This window comes from Sorex araneus, chromosome 2 (genome assembly GCF_027595985.1).
Source record: "Sorex araneus isolate mSorAra2 chromosome 2, mSorAra2.pri, whole genome shotgun sequence".
Classification (NCBI taxonomy): domain Eukaryota; kingdom Metazoa; phylum Chordata; class Mammalia; order Eulipotyphla; family Soricidae; genus Sorex; species Sorex araneus.
In genome coordinates, this window is record NC_073303.1 from 364,632,483 (window position 1) to 364,651,664 (window position 19,182).

General features: G+C 44.3%; 1 protein-coding gene across 1 annotated transcript in view; it reads right to left on the reverse strand.

Annotated features, from left to right (window-relative positions):
• Positions 1-14,749, reverse strand: part of TXNL1 (thioredoxin like 1) — a 36,528-nt gene extending 21,779 nt beyond the window's left edge. The window contains exons 1-2 of the mRNA XM_055128848.1: positions 14,370-14,749; positions 3,073-3,169 (exon numbers count right to left, since the gene is read on the reverse strand). Coding sequence (XP_054984823.1) covers positions 3,073-3,169; positions 14,370-14,467 — 195 coding nt within the window. The 5' untranslated portion in view covers positions 14,468-14,749. The remainder of the gene's footprint in view (positions 1-3,072; positions 3,170-14,369) is intronic.
• Between the last annotated feature and the right edge of the window lie 4,433 nt (positions 14,750-19,182).

Below are 19,182 nucleotides of genomic sequence, written 5' to 3' on the forward strand. Positions count from 1 at the left end.
CAAATAAATTAATTTTATTCCAGGTCTGCTAAGGACGCAGGCTTGAGGGGTGGCTGGGAAAATGTGGACACTTGTGTTCCAAACGAAGGTTACAGTGATGCTGAAATTGAGGTGAGAATATTGAATGACTGAATATGATGGCCTCTGAGTATCTGTATTGCAAACCATAATGCCCAAAAGTAAGAGAAAGAGGGAAATTGTCTGCCATAGAGGCAGGGTAGAGGGACACTGGGGACATTATCTCTGGTGCAGGAAAATGTGCACTGGTGGAGGGATGAGTGTTTGATCATTGTATGACTGAAATTCAAACATGAAAGCTCTGTAACTATCTCACAGTGATTCAATTAAAAAAAACAGAATACTAAATGCCTCATGACCAACTTTGTCAACTACAGTGTTAAAGGGGTAGAAAAAAATGATTTAAGATATAAAAAAAAAAAATGATTTAAGAAAAAAAGGCAAATTTTACATAAAGATATCTTTGATAAATCTTATGAATTAAAACAAATCATGACAGACCTCTTAAAATGGAGACACAAATGTCAACTCTAATATGCAATTTACAATTTTCCATTATTACAAAAAAGGGACTGAGTGAAATCTATATTAATATGTGAATATGATCAATGCACTTTCAATCCCATATAAAATGTTCATGACATTTTATATTTTCCTTTCATACTGAATTTTCAAAACCCTATGTCTTTTTTATGTAACACTCACCCCAAATGAACTCGCCATAATAAGCAAATCCTCAATAAACAACTGCAGCTGTGGCTACCAAACAGTCCAGATTTTATCCCAAAGAAGGCAGTTCAGATCTGAGATTTAAAATAAGGAATACTATGCAGTGCTAAGAAAGAACAAAATCAGGGAATTTGTAGCAACATGGATGTAACTACTGATACCATGTTGAGTGAAGGCTTTTGGAAGAAACAGGCCAGATACAGAATAATCTCTATTTGTAACTTAAAGATACACAGCAAGAAAGGGCCAAAGGAACACAATGGGAAAACTGATCCACATAAGTGATTGGGGGTGGGGGTGGGGGTGGGGAAATGCATCTCTGAGGGAAGGAGCGTGGGTCCTTGGGTGAGGGAGGGGGCATAAGGGGTATCACACAGGTGATAGGTGTGGTACTGGAATAATGTGCATGAGAAACCATTATTGATAGCATTGTAAACCTCCAAATCACAATTTTTTTAATTAAAAAAATAAGGGCCCAGGACCTCGTCCCCCCACCTCCCAAATTTACTAGTAGCCTGGCAGCCACACCTATAAAATGCCCCTGGTGCTATACAATCTCATCAACGTCTATGACCCAGAGACTCAGAAATAAAGCTCCCAGAAGAAAACAACATAGGCCTCACCCATGAGTGAATCTGCTATATAATCCTATTCTAAATTTTAGGATTCCTGGACCTCTCACAATGTACACCACTGATGTACCATGAGTAGCACACAACATCTGATTGGGTTTAACCAACATGTTAGTAATCTCTTATACAAGGGCTTAATGGCTCCAGGGTGAAATACAACAATCTTCACACACTTTGCTCTAAGGAAACTTTATTAGACCATTTTTAGCAGATTATTCATAACAAGCAATACAAAATTAATTGTTTCAGGGGGCATGGTTTAGAATTTGGGGTAGAAACATTCAAAATATGGTGGCGGGAAGCTGCAATGGTGGTGAGATTGGTGTTTGAATATTAAAAATAATGAATTTTTTGAACAACTTTATGAAAGTAAAATAGAACTCAAAAAACTAAAAAATACAAATAAGGGACCAGCGGCCAGAGCAATCATACAAGGGGTAAGGCATTTGCCTTGCATGCGGTCAACCTGGGTTCTATCTGTAGCATTCCATTCCATAGGGTCCCTGAGCCCACCATGAGTAAGCCCTGAGCACCGCCAAGTGTGCCTCCACACCCCCTAAAAAAAAATAAGAGCCCCTCAAAATAAATAAAAAAAAATAAAAGCCCAGTGGAATACTCTTCAGTGATTAGAGAGAACAAACTCATGCAGCAGGTGACATTACAGAATGAACAATAAAAACATAGGGCTAACAATACTCACTCCCAAGATACTAACTAGAAAATATTCTGAAGTTCATTTCGTATTCAGAAATATAAAAAAGATGGGGCTGGAGCAATAGCACAGCAAGTAGGGTGTTTGCCTTGCACGCGGCCGACCCAGGTTAGATTCCCAGCATCCCATATGGTCCCCTGAGCACCACCAGGAGTAACTCCTGAGTGCAAAGCCAGGAGGTAACCCCTGTGCAGTGCCAGGTGTGACCCAAAAAGCAAAAAAAAAAAAAAAAAAAAGAAATATAAAAAAGATAAGCTTCCAAAACTATCCCTCTCACCTTAAAAAGAATGCTACAGAGGTGGTTTTTTTTTTTCTTTTGGTCATAAATAAGGACTTAAAAAAAAAAAAGAAATTAAAGAAGTAAAATAAATCAAAACTTTTTAAATCCCTGAGAAAGAAATACAATTTTTAGCACTATAAAGAGCCTTCCAAACTTTTCCCCATGATCTCCCCCACTTTTTTACAAATGCAAATACAGAACTGTCACATAGCCATTCCATCTAAGTAATCAGGGCAATCTATCTACAACATGGGGCTCAATCAACAGTAATCAAGACTTTAAAGTTTCTGCTGAGTAGGCAGCTTTGTAACGAAGATTACAAATTGATCAATTCAAATAAAACTACCACCAGAAATTATCTGGCTTAGCTTTCTAATCAGCCAATGTCTCAGTAGCAGAAGATATAATTACAGATTGCAAAGGAAAACACAGAACTTCCAGGTGAACTATTAAATTTAAGAATGAAATATTAGATTTATATGAGGATATGAATATAAACAAAGCAGATGCAATTAATATTAGACTACCCTTCCTGACTAATGCAGCCCTAATGATATTTGTAATAATCATGTCAACATGTTTTCCTGTCTTCAAAGGAACAAGTACAATGCATACAAAGAGATAATGAGTTAATAAAGGATGATCTAATGTCGAATTTCAAATTGATTTGTAAATAAGTTGTAAAGGACTTTTTCCCTTACCTGACACTGATGAACATCAACTTCCAAGAAAACTGCCTGTGGATACTTATTACTCATAGAATTGAATGCTGGGGCAATCCTTAAACACGGTCCACACCTAGAAGGCAAAAGAGATGCTGGATGAAAAGAACGCCAAAACTACTCACTTGTATTCAAAAAAAAAAATCATCATCAATTCAAACATAAAATAAAACAAATTATGATTATCCTGGTTTCAGACATTCTAGCTTTTGACACCAGCTATTTAAATACATGTGCATTTAAAGAGTGAGGCAGTATAGAGCAAGGGTCAGAACAAGAGCACAACGGGGAAGGTGCTTGCACATAGACGACTCTGGTTCAATCTCCAACATCTCACCTGGTCCCCCAAGCTGGTCAGGAATGATCCCTGTGTTCAGAACCAAGAGTAACCTTTGAGCATTGTTGGCTGTGGCCCCAAAACAACAACAAATAGTACAGAGAATAGAGCGCTTGTCTTGCATACCAGTTCAATCTACCTGTTGATCCCCAGCACCACATATGGCCACCCAAACAACAGTAGGAGTGACAGAGAGCACTAAGCCAGAAGAAGCCTTGAGCACTTCTGGGTGTAACCCAAACACTATACATACATACAAGCATGTAATATGCACATAAATAACTACAAATTTATATTAATTCTTAAAATAAGTCTTCTGTCAGGTATGGGTCAGCAATGACAAGACACAAGGGGCCTCAAGGAATGGGGGTGGAGCCAGCCCTTATCTTCCCCCTTCCCATTGAGACCCCACCCAGGAACAGTCCCTCAGCAACTGATTAAGCTGCTTAAAGGCCATGATGCCAGAGACACAGGAATGAATCTTGAATCTCAGAACCCAGCGGCTATCGGCAGAAATCCCTCCAGATTTAATTATTAAAATTTCAGAATTCCCTATGACATCATATGGTACTAATAATCAGCAATAGAAAACAAACTGTCTAATGTTGCCTTTTCGGCAGATCTGTGTTGGGGGAAAATAAAAAAAAATAATGGTGGGTCTGTGTAGGATAACATTGGGTTTGTCCTTTTAGCCTTGCCACAGGGAACTTAGTTTACCTTAAAGCAATGTCCTTCCTGTATGGACATAGGAAGACAGTTAATATTATGCTCTGTAACTTGGGAGTTGATTTGACTCCAATAATATTCACTCCTGGGCATCTACTTTCTCCCTCAGTTGCCCTTAGTTCCTAACACCCCAAAAGGAGGGTCCTGACGAGGGGAGGGACTGAATAGATCCAGGACAAGCTGTGAGCTACCCCTGGCATTGAAATGGGCCAAGCCAAAGCGCCACAATACTCAACTATAAGTTGAGAGCATGGTCATAGACAAATGCTGTCATGATCCACAAGTAACGACGAGACTAGGAACTTTCTGGGGTTAGAAAGACCAACTTGATCTGAGGACTGTGGTCTGGGATATATAGTGAGATGTCTTCAGGAAGAACCAAATTTTAAGTTTGATATATCTTACTGTGCTCATACAGAATGACTCTACAGAAATATTAGAAGTAGGTTTACTACAACTATTTAAGTGGACTACTAGCTGAGGAAAGAAGAAAGCAATGCCGCCCTTAAGCAGATCTCTTAATAATCTGGAGTAATCACTTTAGACGAGATTTTGTTAATCTCCTGGAGGAGTGGTCCTAAACCCTCTTTGTTGATATGTTAATGTTCAACCCACCTTTGTGTCACCACTCTATGTGATTGATATATAAACTAAGACTGTGAGAGAAGCAGAGGAGAAAAGACACAGAAGGGAGAAGACACAAAAGCAGAGCACAAGGCAAAAGAGAATCAGGGAGTCATCGGAGCCAGAAGCAAGGGAAAGAAAGAGCACAAAGCGAGTCAGAAGTAAGAGTCAGAGTCAGAAGTGAGAATCAAGAGTCAGAGTCAGAAGTGAGAGCAAGTGGGGCTCCAGAGACTAAAGCAGAAGGGCTCCAGAGAGAGAGATCAGAAGAAACCAGAGGAGAGACGACAGACAGAGAGAGGTCGGAATAGACCAGAGGAGAGACTAGAGATACAGAGCTAGACAGACAGAAGACAGCACAGCTGCACACACAGAAGCAGAGCACAAAGGAGGAGCCATCCTGATCCAGTCCATATGCAGCGGTTTGAGAGCACTGAACACAAGCGGCCAGAGAGAGACACACACACACACACACACACACACACACACGTTACCCCTTTGTGCATGCGTGTTTCTATTTTTTCAATACAGGTCTGGTATCGAAATATTGAATGTAATCAAGGTGGAGAGAGAGTAATGTGGAAATCATCTGCCACACAGGTAGGGAGAGGGTTTGGGATTGGGGGTAGACCAAGGGTTTTGGTGATGGAAAATGTGCACTGGTGAAGGAACGGGTGTTTCATTGTATGACCGAGACTTAAACCCGAAAGTTTCGTAACTGTTTTCACAGTGATTCAAAAAATAAATTTATAAAAAAAAAAGAAATAAATGAAGTAAAAATAAGTCTTCTAGTTTTGTTCTGAGAAAAATTAAAGATCTGAACAAATGGAGATTATACTATGCTTATGAATTAGAAAACTCAATACAGTTAATTCTTCTCAACTTGATTTGGTGAGTCAATGAAGAGGAAAGGAGCATATTTTCTTATGTAAATTAATCAAATTATCTACAATCTACTCAGTGCCAAGAATTGAACCCAGGACCTCACACATGTAAAGTATGCACTCTATAAATGACTATTATCTGAGTCATTCTGACATTCAGAGGTGAGAAGTTACAAAGCTTGATATAAGAACCATTTTAAGTTTCTTATAAAACTCAGAGGGCAAAGACTGCACACAGCTTTACCTAGTTCAATCTACAGCACTGTCTATGTTACCCCAAGCAACACCAAGAGCGACCCTGAGTAGAGCCAGGAATAAGCCCTGCTTCAAGACCATGTGTGACATGCCCCCCCCCAAAAAAAAAAATGAACAGTACTGGGCTGGAATGCACTTTGATGTGGTAGTCTGGGTTCACTCCCTAGCACCACCACTTTGAGAGAAGTAATACAGCAAACATTCTCTAGTTTTCTGACAACACACAAAGAACCAAACTCACAAAACTAGTACTTTAAAACTGATCTGGCCAACAAATTAATCAGCTAGAACTTAGTCTAGACAAGGGACACTTGTTCAAAAACAGACATCCTAGGTCAGCCTTTACCAAAGCGGGTGATACTGTCCCCTATTGGACACTGGGATGTAGGGGAGAGGGGGGAGGGGACACACGACAACAATAATAGTCCTGGGTGTAACTGCACACATTGTTTGCTTAAAAGTAGATTTCCAGGAGGCCAATGAGTAATTTTTTTTTCCCAGAAAGCGGGGCAATAGGCTAATAACTTTGGGAACTTCTGTTCTAATTAATGGAGAAGTCACACAACTAAAACAGCCAACGCAACCCAAGACCAATTTTCTTTGAAAGAATTAAGTTCTTCTTACTAGGTAAGATTTTCTTTGCAAATTTAAGCCCTACTCTGTGAACTTGATCACTGTATCACTGTCATCCTGTTGCTCATCGATTTGCTCGAGTGGGCACCAGTAATGTCTCCATTGTGAGACTTCTTGTTACTGTTTTTGACATATCGAATATGCCATGGGTAGCTTGCCAGGCTCCGCCATCTGGGTGGGATACTCTCGGTAGCTTGCCAGGCTCTCCAAAAGTGACGGAGGAATCAAACCCGGGTAGGCCGTGTGCAAGGCAAACGCCCTACCCACTGTGCTATCGCTCCTTCCATGTGAACTTGATGTTCTGCCCTATTAGTGACAGCAGTACTCAGCCTTGAGCAACAGCACAAGTATAAGCACAGTATGATGGCAAATGAATAAAGAAATAGCAGCTGCTTTCTGAAAAATCTAGAGGGACTTCACTCTAAAACAGGCCACTTGCAGATAAATTATAATTTTATCTATTTTGGGGTTTGGGCTCCACTTAGCAGCACTTGGGAACATGAGGCGCCAGGACTCAGATGGGCCCAGCCACATGCAAGGCAAGTGCCTTAACCCCTGTACTATCTCTCTGGCCCTTATATTTACTAAGGGCCAGGTCTAATCATAAGCAGTCCATTAGTAATATAAAATAGCTAGGTAATGTTCTTTAAGCACTGAAGATGTCACGCAATTTACATGACACTATAAGTAACGTCACCTCATTTAAACTTTACAATTCCTCATTTTAGAGACATCAACAATGAAGTACAAAACTGGGGATTTAACCACAAAACCCAGTTCTCAACTTGTAACTACTATTTCAAAATAAACCCTCAAACATTGTCATACATAGTCAATGTTTTGTCATTTCAAACCTAAATACCAAGATTAAAGCTATTTCTATGAGGCCAGAGAGACAGCATGTGTGAGGCTCTGCGTTTGATCCTAAAAGTATCAGGTGTGCCCCATGGTGGTACCTGGGCAGTGAACAGGGCCTACGTTCCGGCAGCACCTGAACACCCAGTGTGGCCACTATTTATTTTAGAAAGGGGTTTCTTGGAGAGAGCGCTCACTGGGCCCTGTTTGACTGCCCCGGCACCACAAGGGACCCAAGCATTGCTGACAGCACCCCCCAAGCAGAGTCAGAAGCAGCCAGTGAGCACCACTAGGTGTGGCCTATAAAAATATTGGGCTGGGGGGGGTGACTCCTATTCCGCTTAGTAGGCACAGGCTGTGCATACACTCGGACCCTCGTTCTAGTCCTGCTCCACATGCCAAGCACCCCCAGTGTTTCTGGGTGTGGCTGAAGGCTACTGAGCACCACTGGGGAGGCCCCGATGGTACCCAGCATTGCAGGGTCCAAGCAGTTCCCATCTCTAGATCCTAGCAGGACTTATCAGGACCATTTGGCCAAATATCACCAGAAATTCCTGGGTCCTCTGAGCAATGCAACGAAGATTCCCCCACTCCCCAAAATATATTTAAAGATTATTTTTATATGCCATGAAAGGAATCCAAACAGATCATATGCTGTTTGATCTCATTTGTATGATGTTCAAATCCAGGCAGAACTAATCTCTGGTAACAGAATACAAAGGAGCACAGTGGGAGTTGAGGATTAGTGGGGGGGTTGGGTGGGCAGATCGATAGTAGAGTAGGTAGGGCATTTGCCTTGCATCCCCGAGCATAGTCAGGAGTAATTCCTGAGTACAGAGTGAGTTGTTAACTCCAGAGCACTGCTGGGTATAACCCAAAAAGCCGAAAAAATAAATAAAAAAGGGATTATTCTGGGGTATTGTCATTCTTAATCCACAACCTGGATTAATCACTTTGAAAATTATTAAACTACACATTAAAGTCAGGAGATGGTTCAACGGGCTGCCAGCAAGGCTATGCATGTAGTAACCCTGGCCCCCAAGGTCCCCCAAACACTAGGAGACAACCCCACAAGTACAGAGGCCTGACATCCTCTAGACTCAGTATGGGTATGATCTAAAAAGCAAACCAATAACAAACAATAAATTATAAGATTTCTGTATATGAATATTAGAATTCAGTTTTATATCTTACAAAAAAACAAACACAGAACACTCTTTTCTCCAGGGTTTTCTCTTTTCTCACCACACCCTACTTATCTAAAGGCTATGGAACTCACTAATAACTGCCTGGGCACTGAGAACTGTGAGGTACGCTATCTTTGTACTACAGGAAACTACCATCAGTCATCAGCAACTGTGCAGTATGTAAGATCAGATATGCCTACATTTGGACAAGCTAAAAGTCAACATTCTAATATACAATGACTTCTTTGTTTGGTTTTTGAGACAAGTCGTATTTGGGGGATAATGCAGTGCAAAAGGATCAAACCCAGGATTCCTGCATGCAAAGCATACAGGAAGCACACGGAGCTATCTTTCCAGACTATACTGACTTTCTTGCCAGTAACACCTAATCAACTACTAAAGAAAAAAAAAAACCATAACTGAATCAGTTTAAGACACACACAAACAAACAAAATCATTCAGGGCCACAGAGATAGTACAGGGATAAGTCAGATGCATATAGCTGAACCTAATTTGACCCCCAGCACTGCATGGTCCAAGCATCCCTAGGAAAGACCTGAGCACTGAGCCAGGAGTAGTCCAAGCACACTGGGTGCAGCCCAAACCTACCCCACCAACCATTCAGACCCAGTGCATGACTCAGTGGCTAAGTCACAAGCATGAGGCCATGAACTCCACACCCAGTGCTCGAGGTTGCACTGGGGCAACATATTTCACCCCTACACCACAATCCCAAGGAGCACAGTCTAGGTTCTGCTGTTCATTATCCCAGCACCCCAATAGTGTGCAGTCGCAAGAGCATGCATAGCCAGGTGTGTGCAAGCATCACAACTAACGTGTGCAAGCTCAGTGAGCACCATAACTAAAAACATGCAAGGCAAGACCGCAGGCAGAACTGTCCCCAACAAGCACTATAACCAGAATGTGTGTGCGCCAGCACCAGAACTAAAGGGAGCAAGCCCAATGAGCACATATGCAAGCACTGCAACGGGACCCCCAGCAAGCGCCAAGGGTGCAAGAACAATCACATCACTACAGCGAAGCACATCACCAACCCTGTCATTTCAACAATAAGGAAAGAAAAAAAATATTTAATTCATTTTGAGTTTATCTTTTTAACACAGCAGTACACTCAAGTTATAATACCCACTAAAGACAATGCTGGCACTGCTTATAACCATTAAAATGTACCTGGATGTCTAACATCTTGGATATACAAATTTGATAAGTATACATACACACTGGGGTAAATTATTCTTTCATTCTCTGAGCAATATGGGTAGTCACATTTTATTATTCCAGTTATATAGTTAGGAGGAAGATTAGAATGTGAACCGAATTTTATCCTGAAACAGCTTGCAGCAAAGCTGTATTAAGTCACTGAAGGCAACATTTACTGAACACACCAGGCTCTGTGCAATACAGAGATGTGGCTGCGTTTTTCATTCCGCTTAGGCTGGAGAAAACTTTGCAGTCTAATAGCGTGTTCAGGACCTCAGATATAGTACAGGCAGGGATTCAGGCATTTTATCTTATACATTGCCAACACCACTTCGATCCCTGGCACTGCATATGGTCCCCAAAACACTGCCAGGAGTGATCTCTGAGCAGAACCAGGAGTAGGACCTTAGCACCAGTGTGGCCCCAAAACCAACAAATATGTAAATAAATAACATGTGTCCAGCAACAACTTCAAACAAGTTATCTAACCTCACTGTGAACCCATTAATTCCTCACTGGTAAAATGATCATTTTAAGAACTGAATGAGGGCCAGAGAAAGAATGCCCCACAAGCCGGGCAGGTGCCCCAGCAATGCCCAGAGTGACCTTAGTAGCCCCTTGAGCATTGCCATGTGTGGCCAAAATAAACAAAAAATTCAATGAGTGAACAAAAAGTGCCTAGTCAATTAACTTACACAAAATAAATATACAAGATGGCGATTATTTCACTGGTTTTGAAAAAAGTACTGGAGAGGGGCTGGAGCAATAGCACAGCGGGTAGGGTGTTTGCCTTGCACACGGTCGACCCGGGTTCGATTTCCAGCATCCCTTATGGTCCCCTGAGCACCACCAGGAGTAATACCTGAGTGTAGAGCCAGGAGAAACCCCTGTACATCACCGGGTGTGACCCAAAAATTTAAAAAACAACAACAACAAAAAACACTGGAGAGTCAGAGCCATAGTATAGTGGGTAGGGCATTTGCCTTGTATGCAGCCAACCCAGATTCAATCCCTGGCACCCCATATGGTTCCCCCAAGCACTGCCAACAGTAATTCCTGAGTGCAGAGCCAGGAGTAAACCCTGAGCATCTCCAGATATGACCCAAAAACAAAAACGAACAACCGAGAAGGGCCAAAGAAGTAATCCAGTACAGGGGTTAAGGCTCTTGCCTTGCATCCTACCCACCTCAGTTTGAATTTCCGGCACCACACAGAGATCACTGAGCCAGGGAAAATTCCCTGAAATGCACCAATTTGACAGAAATCTCCCCCACCAAAGGGCAGTCAAGGATGCAGTTTAGTGGTAGAGAGCTTGCCTGCATTTATAGGACCCCTGGTTTGATTAACTCAGTGTATTTTATAAAAATACCATCAGAAATGAGAAGGCAAAGAACAGGAGAAAACGGTTCCAAATCATACACAGTGGACCCTGAACAAGATGGAGACCAGCACTCATAGAAAAACTTAAAAAAAAAAAAAAAGGCGTGGGTGAGCGGTGCAAAACCACAGCACAGCGGGTAAGGCACCTGCCGTGTATGAGGCCAACCCAGATTTGATCCTCAGCATTCCATATGGTCCTCCGAGCACAGCCAGAAGTAATTTCTGAGTGCAGAACCAAGAGTAACCTGAGCACTGCAGGTTGTGCCCCTGGCCCCCACCAAAATAAATAATAATAATAATAATAATAATAAAAATACCTACAGTCTTCCCTAAACACCTTCAGGAAACTGGTTTCCTAATACAGATAACGAAGGACACCAAAAGCAATTTCTTTGCAGCTGGCCCTTCAAATTATGAGTTCTGCACTTCAGGTTGGTTGAATCTGTAAATAATTTGAAACCCATGGATATGGAGGGGCAGCAGTTTCTTACTGAAAAGAACATACATATTAAGAGGATCCTCAAAGTATAGACCCACTGCTATTCAACAGTTAACTGCATCTGGAAGAGATTAATACCAAAATACATTAAAAACTCTTTTAAAGAGCGGCAAAACTCTTTAGAGTTTTCGAACAACAAAAACGCAAACAAAACCAATTCAGAAATGGGTAAAGAACTTGAACAGACACACTCCAAAAATAGACAAACGGCCAATAAGTACATGAAAAGATGCTTCACGTAGGTTTTTTGGGGGGAGGGGAGAGGGTGGACGTTAAATTTTGAGGCCCTAAGGGTGATACTCAAGGCTTATTTCTGGCTTTGTGCTCAGAGTTCATTCCTAAATAGGTTCAGGAGTGGTCTCTGTGGTGACTGGAATCAACTTGGGTTGGCCACCTGCAAGGCAAGCATCCTGCCCACAAGTCCTACTGCTCCAGCCCACATCATTAATCATTAGGGAAACGCAAGAAAAACCATGGCTATCACTTCACTCTTACAGATGGCTACTACCAATAGAGAGTGCTAACAAGAAGACGGGCAAAGCAAAAGCCTCATGCATTGATGGGTGGTGGGAATGCAAGCTGTGGGAAACAGTTTGGTGGTTTCTCTAAAATCTAAATGCTTTCACAATTTATAACCCAGCAATTCCACTCCCTATAAAACAACTAAAAGATCTATAAGCAGAGATTCCCACACTTGAAACTCACTCAAAGAGGTTTCTTGGGGCGGGGAAAAAAAGGATTTCCTTTCTTGTGCATCAAAGTTCACAGGAGTATTATTCACAGTAGTCAACAGGTAAAATTGAAACGCTTATCCATAGATGAGGAAGCAAAACACGGTTGGAAAGTTGAATACTACGTAGACTTAGAAAGAAAATTCCAAAGTATGCTCTAATCTGAATGGTTCTTGAAAACATACCTGGCGGAGAGATAATACAGTGGGTAGGGTATTTGCCTTGCACAAGCCTGACCCACGTTCGATCCCTGGCATCCCATATAGTCCCCCAAACACGGCCAGGAGTAATTCCTGAGTGCAGAGCCAGGAATAACCCCTGAGCATCACCGGGTGTGACCCCCCCCCCAAAAAAAAAAGGGAAAAGACAACATATACTAAATGAAATACAAAACAGAAACACAAATTTAATTTTTTATTTCTGATACATTTTGGTATTAGTTTTTTGTGGCATCGGGGATGGAACCTAGGGCTTCCACACAAACTCCAACCCTGTGAACCAGCTCCTCTGCCCAAGGACAAACACTGTATGAATCTACTTACATGAGGTATCAAGATTGGTGTATCAGAAATGTAAGAGACAAAAGGAAAACTAGAAGTTACAAGTGACAGATGGGGTGGGGCTGAGGGGTGGGACAGAAAGAAAGCTCCATGTCTGAGCACATGCTTTTAACACCAGGGGCCTGAGTTTGATCCCTGGTATTCTCATCTCCTGGCATCACCAAGAGCAACCCCCACCAGAACTGAGAACAGCCCCTGAGCACCATCAGGTGTGAGTCCAAAACCAAAAGCAAACAGATGACAGATGGGATTACAGAGAACGCTTACAGATTTTCTCCGAGCTAGTGGCGCTTAAGAGGGAGCTGGGAGGGAGGACAGGGTAAATCAAGGGGTAACATCCGACCCTGGGAGCCGAGCAGGGTCTCACTCAAGGGAAGATCAGTCAAGACACTCGCTAAAATCTGGGTTTTCGGCTAGTCCACTTTTCAGAGGGCAGCACCGCGCACACCAACACCGGGATTCCTCCAGCGCTCGCTACCACCGGAGGAGACTTACCAAGGGCAGTTCAGGTTTTACAAGATTCCTGTCTCCTGTCCTCTTTCCTCTTTCGCCCCTCTCCTCCCCACCCCCCCCCCCACAAGTCAAAAGAGTGAAATCTAGGGACTGGAGTGATAGCACAGCGGGGAGGGCGTTTGCCTTGCAGGCGGCTGACCCAGGTTCGGTTCCCAGCATCCCATATGGTCCCCCGAGCACCGCCAGGTGTAATTCCTGAGTGCAGAGCCAGGAGTGACCCCTGTGCATCGCCGGGTGTGACCCAAAGGGGGGAAGGGGGAGGGGGGAAGTGAAGTATCTTTGGTGAAGCCCAGGGTTCTGGCCACCTGATTAAAACGGGGATAACCAGCTGCAATCACGTACACAGGCGAGCGGAAACCACCAAGCCAGTAACTCAACGAGTAATAATAATAATAATAATTTGTAAAGTTTCAGAACACGAAAAAAAGGCTCCAGATTCAGTCACCACCACCACCACCACCACCCTGGCAAAGGGCATTCACGGCTTGAACCATGCAACCCCGGTAGCGGGGCTCCCACCGGAAATCTACCCGAGCCGTCCCAGACCTGCGGGGATGAGGGGTGGGGACTGGGGTGGGGGGGGGTGGAGGGGAGGAATAACGCCAGGCGGGGGCGTTTCTCGGGTGTCGGGGCAGCGGGGCTGCAGGAGAGCAGGGGGGGCGCGGGCGGGGCTCCCCGAGGCGGGGGGGGGGGGAGGTCGCGGCGGGGGACGCCCCTCACGCCCAGCAGAGCCCGCCCGAGGGAGGGTCCCCGGGGGGCGGGGGGCGCCGCGGGCGGGCGGGAGGAGCGGGGAGGGCGGGGGGCCCGCGCAGCCCGCGCCGAGGCCTAGCGGGGCGCGCCGGGGCCGGGGCGGCGCGGAGGGGCCCGGCCTCACCCTCGCATGGTGAACTTGACCACGGCGAGTCTGGAGCCCGCGCCGCTGAGCTCGGGCTGGAAATCCGGGTCGCTCCCGACCGGCTTCACTCCCACCATTCTCACGAGGGTCCCCCGCAGGGCGGCGGCCGCGACGCCACAGGCTTCGAAACTGTGAGGGGGGGAAAAAAAAAAAAGAAAAAAAAAAAGCCGACGAGGCGGGCGGGGAAGGGGAGAGAGGTCAAGCAGGGCCGAGGCCTGGGCGGGCGAGGCGCGGCGGCGGCGGCGGCGGCGCTCCCCGGGCTCGCTCAGTGCCGAGTCACGCCAGGGAGCGGAGCGGCCGAGGGGGCGGGGACGGCAGGGGGAGGGGAGAGCTGAGGCGCAGCGACGCCGAGCGACGCCCAGCAGCCACTGCGCGGCCGCACCGCCGGCGCGGGCGCACCGCGTCACTTCCGCTCTCTTCCGTCCCGTCCAATCCTAAGGCGCGAACCGGAGTCCCGCCCTCGCCCGAGTTACGCCTGACCGGACGGCTTGGCGCAGGCGCAGACGTGTCGCGGCTTCCCGGGGGCTCCCCGAGTCTTGGGAATTCAGCGTCTTCTTCCTCCGCGATTCCCGGACCCGAGACTCTCTCCAGGGGCGTTCTTGGGCTGGGCGGAGGGACCCTCTCTTTACTCCGGGGTCTTGTGGCCACTGCCGCTCAGGCCTGAAGAATTTCTCCCATTCGTTTTGATCTAGTTTGAGCATGGGGCGCGTTTATTATTGGATCGATTTTCAGAGCACGTTTAGCATAGTGCTAAGATTTCAGCGCAAACAAGTGATGGTAGAAAGAATGAATCTGAAAATACAGAAATAGGGGCAAGTTAAAGTTAGAGTTTTGAAAGTCATTTGGTGGAGGTGGTGAATGATGCCCAAGAAGTGTGGAAATGGGGCGGGCCCCAAAGGAATTAAGAGCTTGTCTCCAAATGACACCCAGCAAGCCCCTCTATGCATAAGAAAGCAATGAATGTTTACCCAATCTTGCCCTCCGTTCTTCCTTGCTTCCCCCCACTCGTTAAAAAGCCTTGTCATAAATCTAGGTTTCAAACATCTGGACACACTGGAAGCCATCCTGTGGCCCATCAGTCTGCAACTTGTCCTTTCTGAAAAACTGGCTTACTAAAACAGAGCTGACTGCATACCTTGCAACGGAAGGGGCCCGGCTTTGATCTGGGGAGTATAACCCCAACAGAGGCTTTTCCAGTATAAGCGGCCTCCTTTGGGGGAGTGGAGGTTCATTGTTAGCACGCAGGAACCATGCAGTGCTGGCATGGAATCTGGGTTCCCTGCAAGCAAAGTTATTGCTCCACGATAGTACAGCAGGTAGGGCGCCTTGCACAGGGCAGACCCTGGTTCCATCCCAGGCACCTTCATGCGGTCCCCCTACCCCCACCAAGACTAAGTCCAGAGCACAGAGCCAGGAGTCAGCACTGAGCACCTCTCAGTTGGGCATCAAAACAGTGTGCACACTTTTTTGGTACATTGGGAATCCCAAAAAGTATTCTGGGGTCATGCTTGGCATGTGAGGTAGTGTCTGGTGTTGAACTCTGAGCCTCCTGATACCAGGCATGTGCAACCAATGAACTAGTCCCAAGCTTCCAGTTTTATTCTTTAGAATTCCTTCTTTGCTTCTCACTGAATGCATTTCTTTTTTATGTAAACTGTGTACCAAATATGCTGCCACTCTAAGGCTTGTACATATCGTCTCTGCCAACAGAGGCCCTTGCTCTAGCTTCCTAGCTCAAAAAATTACTGCCAGAACTCCACCAAGATGGAAATGCCTGGATCAGAGAGATGATACTGTTGATAAGGCTCTCGCCTTAAATATTTGGCTGATCCCGGTTCAACTGTGGCACCACATGTGGTTCCCCCGAGCACCACCACAGGTCACTTCTGAGTTCAGAGCCAAAAATAGTCCCGAGCACCACAGGGTATGACTGGAAAACGTGAAAAAACAACAAAGAAGGCAAATGCTCTGCTGATGATCATTCCTGTAAATGTTAATTGGGGGCGCCATAGGAAATTGCTCCGGCATCTCTTGTGTGATCTTGACTGCAGTATTTTATTTCCATCACTGTATCACTGTCATCCCATTGTTGCTCGAGCGGGTACCAGTAACGTCTCCATTGTGAGACTTGTTGTAACTGTTTTGGGCATAGCTTTTGGCATATCGAATATGCCACAGGTAGCTTGCCAGGCTCTCCCGTGGGGGCAAGATACTCTAGGTAGCATGCCGGGCTCTCTGAGAGGGACGGAGGAATTGAATCCAGGTTGGCAATGAATATTTTTTCAAATATTAACATGTTTCATTCTAGCTATTTAGACAGAGAAGTCATTGTTATAGGCTGTAAGATTATTTGTAGAATTTCCAGGAGGGACAGGGAATCAAACTGGTGTGCTCAGATCAGAAACAGAATAGCCACAGGGAAATGCCCAGTACATGGGAACTATTCTGGTGCAAAGGGCAATGCAGTGCTTCCATTGACCACACTAACGGCCAGTTAGAGCAGTACCTCTCTGTGGCTCACGGGAAAGCCCTGGCTGCAAGGCATCCTGGGAAATAAGTTTGTCTGGCTCTGAAGTACAGGCAAGCAGGCTACAAGTGTGTGGGAGAGAGCTAATCTGCCAGAGTAGCTTTTGTTTTCTAAGCACTTAAAAAATGTTTTTTTTTAAAATATCATCTAATTCTAGAAAAATGTACAGAGATAGGTACCCCTTTTTTGAAAGGATAATAAAATATATACAAATATAATATAAAACATACCATCTCAACCTTTTGTTTTGAAGACCATGTCGCATGTTGGGGGTCATTCTTTGTGGTGCTGGGATCACATCCAGGAGTTCTGAGTGATTCCGTGTGTAAACCATATACTTCATCTCTTTGAGCCATTTCCCTGGCCTCGTTATTGCCATTTTAAATGTTTATATTTGCTTCCAAAGAAAAGAACTAAATTTTACCAAGAAATCTCATAAATTCCTCTGATATATACATTTCTTTAAATAGCTGAACTTGTACTGTAAAAACCCAAAGATAGAGATTTATTGACAAACTTTATAAATCATATAACCTTATCAAAAAATGGTATAGTACTAACACTGAAAGAAGCCCGTAAACTTTACAATCTTAGCATATCAAAATCCCAACTACATCAAAACCCTACAACTAACTTTCCCATAACATTTTGTCACCTCTCTCCTGAAGAGTAAAGCACTGATATTAATTTATATAATTAATCAATAACATGGTTTATATACCAGTTTAATGGCTTATTAACTAGTTAATTTATTTACTTTTATTTATTTACTTATTTTCTGTTTTGTTTTGGGGCCACACTCAGCTATGCCAAGGACTTACTCTTGGCTCTGTGCTCAGGGATCACTCCTGGCAGGGCTCCGGGGATAATATGGGATCCTGGTGATCGAACCCAGGTCAGATGCATGTAAGATAAGTACCCTACCTTACCCTCTGTTATATCTCTTCTCACCCTAGTTAATTTATTCTTAAAAGTAGTTTCAGGGGGCCAGGGAGTTGACTCAGTGGTGTAGTTCAGTGATCAAATACATCCCTTGCATGCACGAAGTCCTGGGTTCAATCCCTAACAAAAGCAGAACAAAAATTTTTGATGATAACTTTTAACTTCTTGAAGTTTTAAGGGCAAAATAGAAATTATTTATGTGGCTTATAAATGTTAAATAAAAAGAAATTCTGCTTTAGACTGTCAAAGTGTGTATTTATGGAATTTGAGACTTGAATACTATTTCCCATTATTGTCCCTAGGGGGAGCAATGTTATTTAGTCAAAAGGATGTGATTTCCAATTAGATATTACATGCCTTTTTATTTTGTATCTTGTACTTGTTTTTCTTTTGGGGGGGCAGGGGGTGCACATGCAGCTGTGCTCAGGGCTTACTTTTTTTTTTCTTTTTGGGTCACACCCGGCGATGCACAGGGGTTACTCCTGGCTCTGCACTCAGGAATTAACCCTGGTGGTGCTCAGGGGACCATATAGGATCCTGAGAATCGAATCCGGGTCGGAGGCGTGCAAGTCAAATGCCCTACCCGCTGTGCTATTGCTCCAGCCCCTCAGGGCTTACTCTTGGCTGCTCACTCAGGGATCGTCCTGGTGTTTCTCGGAGGACCATATAGGGTGCCAGAGTTGGAACCTACACTGGGAGACAAGAGCCTTATCCAATGTACTCTCTCCGGTCCCCAGTAAATGCTCCTTTAAAACTGGCCTTCAGGGTTCCATTCCTAGCTATAAAAAATTTAGAAACCAGAAAAAAAGAATTATTTAGTGCCAGATATTTTGAGCATCATATGGCTCATTGCACTGTAAGCACTTGCTTTGCATGTGTGAAGCTTTAGGTTCAATTCCCAGTACTATAAGGGGAAAAAAAGTACATTCTCAAGTCACCAAGTGGACATTTTGTCACATTGATATTTTATTCTTAAGTTTTGCATATTAAGCAGGTTCTGTTGGAGTTTTTTGTTTGTTTGTTTTAACAAGGCTATAAAGTATTCTATTACAAACATAGATACTGGAACATGCTAAAGAAACTTGCTAACAATTCTGAATCACTTTGGAGTGTTCCCCAGAAAGGTAAAATAAGTTTTTCTCCTAAACTTTATATCTGAGATTAAAATTTCCTGGAGTTGGGTTGGAGCTGGAGAGATAATACAGTGGGTAGGGTGTTTGCCTTGCACGGGACACACTGGGGTTTGATCCCTAGCATCTCATAAGGTCCCCCAAGCACCACCATTAGTTATTCTTGAGTGCAGAGCCAGGAGTAACCCCTGGG